The sequence below is a fragment of the Echinops telfairi genome, unplaced genomic scaffold, assembly GCF_000313985.2.
Source record: "Echinops telfairi isolate 266 unplaced genomic scaffold, ASM31398v2 ScPeMD7_7468;HRSCAF=8506_0, whole genome shotgun sequence".
Lineage (NCBI taxonomy): Eukaryota > Metazoa > Chordata > Mammalia > Afrosoricida > Tenrecidae > Echinops > Echinops telfairi.
In genome coordinates this window covers 36,172,435-36,174,625 of record NW_022111369.1, presented here as the reverse complement: position 1 = coordinate 36,174,625, position 2,191 = coordinate 36,172,435, and the positions used below count along the sequence as shown (strand labels likewise).

The 2,191-nt window shown below is 36.1% G+C and overlaps 1 protein-coding gene across 1 annotated transcript in view; it reads left to right on the top strand.

Annotated features, from left to right (window-relative positions):
* COPS4 (COP9 signalosome subunit 4) overlaps positions 1-2,191 on the top strand; it is a 43,058-nt gene that overhangs the window by 26,737 nt on the left and 14,130 nt on the right. The window contains exon 3 of the mRNA XM_045284343.1: positions 2,007-2,187. Within this exon, the coding sequence (XP_045140278.1) occupies positions 2,007-2,187 (181 nt within the window). The remainder of the gene's footprint in view (positions 1-2,006; positions 2,188-2,191) is intronic.

Here is a 2,191-nt window from a genome sequence, read left to right as displayed (position 1 = left end):
ACTACATCTTTGATTTGAAAGAGGAGGCTTCTACTTCTGCAAAGACTAGAACTACATCTTTGAGTTTCTGAGGTTGTTCATCTTTAAAGAACCAGATAGTCATCTTTCTCCTGAGATTTGAACTGCTGATTTGAACTGTAGATTTGAACTGCTGACCTTGTAGTTAGCAGCCCAACTATGCCACCCACTATGCCACCAGGGCTCCTTCTCTATCAGAAAAGAAATAGAAGAGGAAATAATTGAGTACAAGGGAACTGTATACTTGATTTTTGCTCTTGTCATATGGCGGCATCATTTTTGTTGAGACATATGTAGTCTTAATTTTCATGTCAGAATTAACCTTGACTTATGTGAGTTTTGAATTATATAGGTCTTTGGTCTTGTAGGTATTTCTTTGGTTGTGCATTCCTTGCATAAATTGTGATCACTAGAATAAGGAGGAATGTGAAAGTCATCTACACCTACTCCTCACTTAATGACTTTCATTTCACATTATGACAATACTAAGAAATCCACTGTTCAACTATCATGTACATTCGGGGTGCACCTCTGGGAGTAATGAACACTGAGGTGTGAGGCTAGAGAATTGCTGGCTGTGATGGCTAAGGTTATGTGCCAACTTGGCTGGGCCAGGATTCTCAGTGGTTTGGTAGTTAAGTAAGATAGGAGCTGGCAGTTAATATAATGATGTAGTTATATTCCACTCTGATCTGATGTGGGCATCCTTCATTTTAATGTTGATTAGGACCTACTCTTTGGAACCTAATTGTTTTGATGAGTTGAGAAGAGGGTGTATAATTGTACCATTCAGAGAAAATTATTGCTACTATGACATGAATGTGTATGTAGAAATATATTTTAATGGTGTTTTATCTAGTTGCTGTCATTTCATACAGCGACTTAAGAGTGTTTTACTTACTGTTTTATCTAGTTTTCTTATTTAGCAAAAATATAGCGGGACTTCAGAAAATTCTTGAAAAAATGAAATTAAGGTATCATGGAATTTTCTCATGAATTCTTTGAAGTCCTTGTGACAAAATGGCTAAGGTGCTAATCTGCTAACTGAAAGGTTAGTGGTTCGAACCCACCAGCTTCTCTGAGAGAAAGATAGCATAATTTTCCTGTGCAAAGATTTACAGATTTGAAAAACCATATGAGACAGTTCTATTCTGACGTTGCCATGAGTTGGAATTGACTCCATGGAAGTGAGTTTGGTTTTAATGTATTATCCCATGGGGCTCCAAACCAGTTATTAACTAGAAGTGGGTGGTTTGAACCTATCAAGAGGTACCTTGAAAAATAGACCTGTTCATCTTCTTCCAAAAGGACACAGCCACAGAAAATCCGAAGGAGTGCAGTTCTACTGTGACAATACGGGGTTGCCAACTAGATGGCAAGTAGTAAAAAAAATTTTATCCCATAGTTGTGATTACAGGTAACTATTTAATAGTCTACCACAGATTATAAGTAATTGCATAGTAGTATATACATCATGGAGCCCTGGTGGCACAGTTGATGAGCCTTTGGCTACTAATTGTAAGGTTGATTTGAACCCACCTAGTGCTCCATATGATAAAAGACCCAGTGATATGATAAAAGACCCAGTGATCTGCTCCCGTAAAGATTACAGCTTGGAATACCTTGTGGAGTTGCTTTAATCTGTGATACTGGGTGCTTGTGTAGTGGAAGTGACTTGACTGCATGCAACATTATACCATCAGGTACCTTACTTTATTTGATAAAGTACCCATTATTGGAAATTTCTAATTTTTTTCATATTTATTTCGAATGATTATTGTTTGATGTACATTTAGGTTGGGTTTTTTTTTTAAGAGTTTCATTTCTAGAGTATTTCAAGTATGTACATTGTAAAGAATACAAAGCATGGTTGGAGAGCATATTGGCAAATTGTTCTTGAGGAAAATTGTACCAATTTATAGTCCCCCCAGTAGTATATTTATCTAAAAAATGTTTTCTACCACAAGCTATTGATAAAATATTTAATCACTTTGTATTTTTTTGTTGTACCCTAGACAATACAATGTAGATTATAAACTAGAGACTTACTTGAAGATTGCTAGGCTATATCTGGAGGATGATGATCCAGTCCAAGCAGAAGCTTACATAAATCGGGCATCACTACTTCAGAATGAATCAACCAATGAACAGTTACAGATACATTATAAGGTAA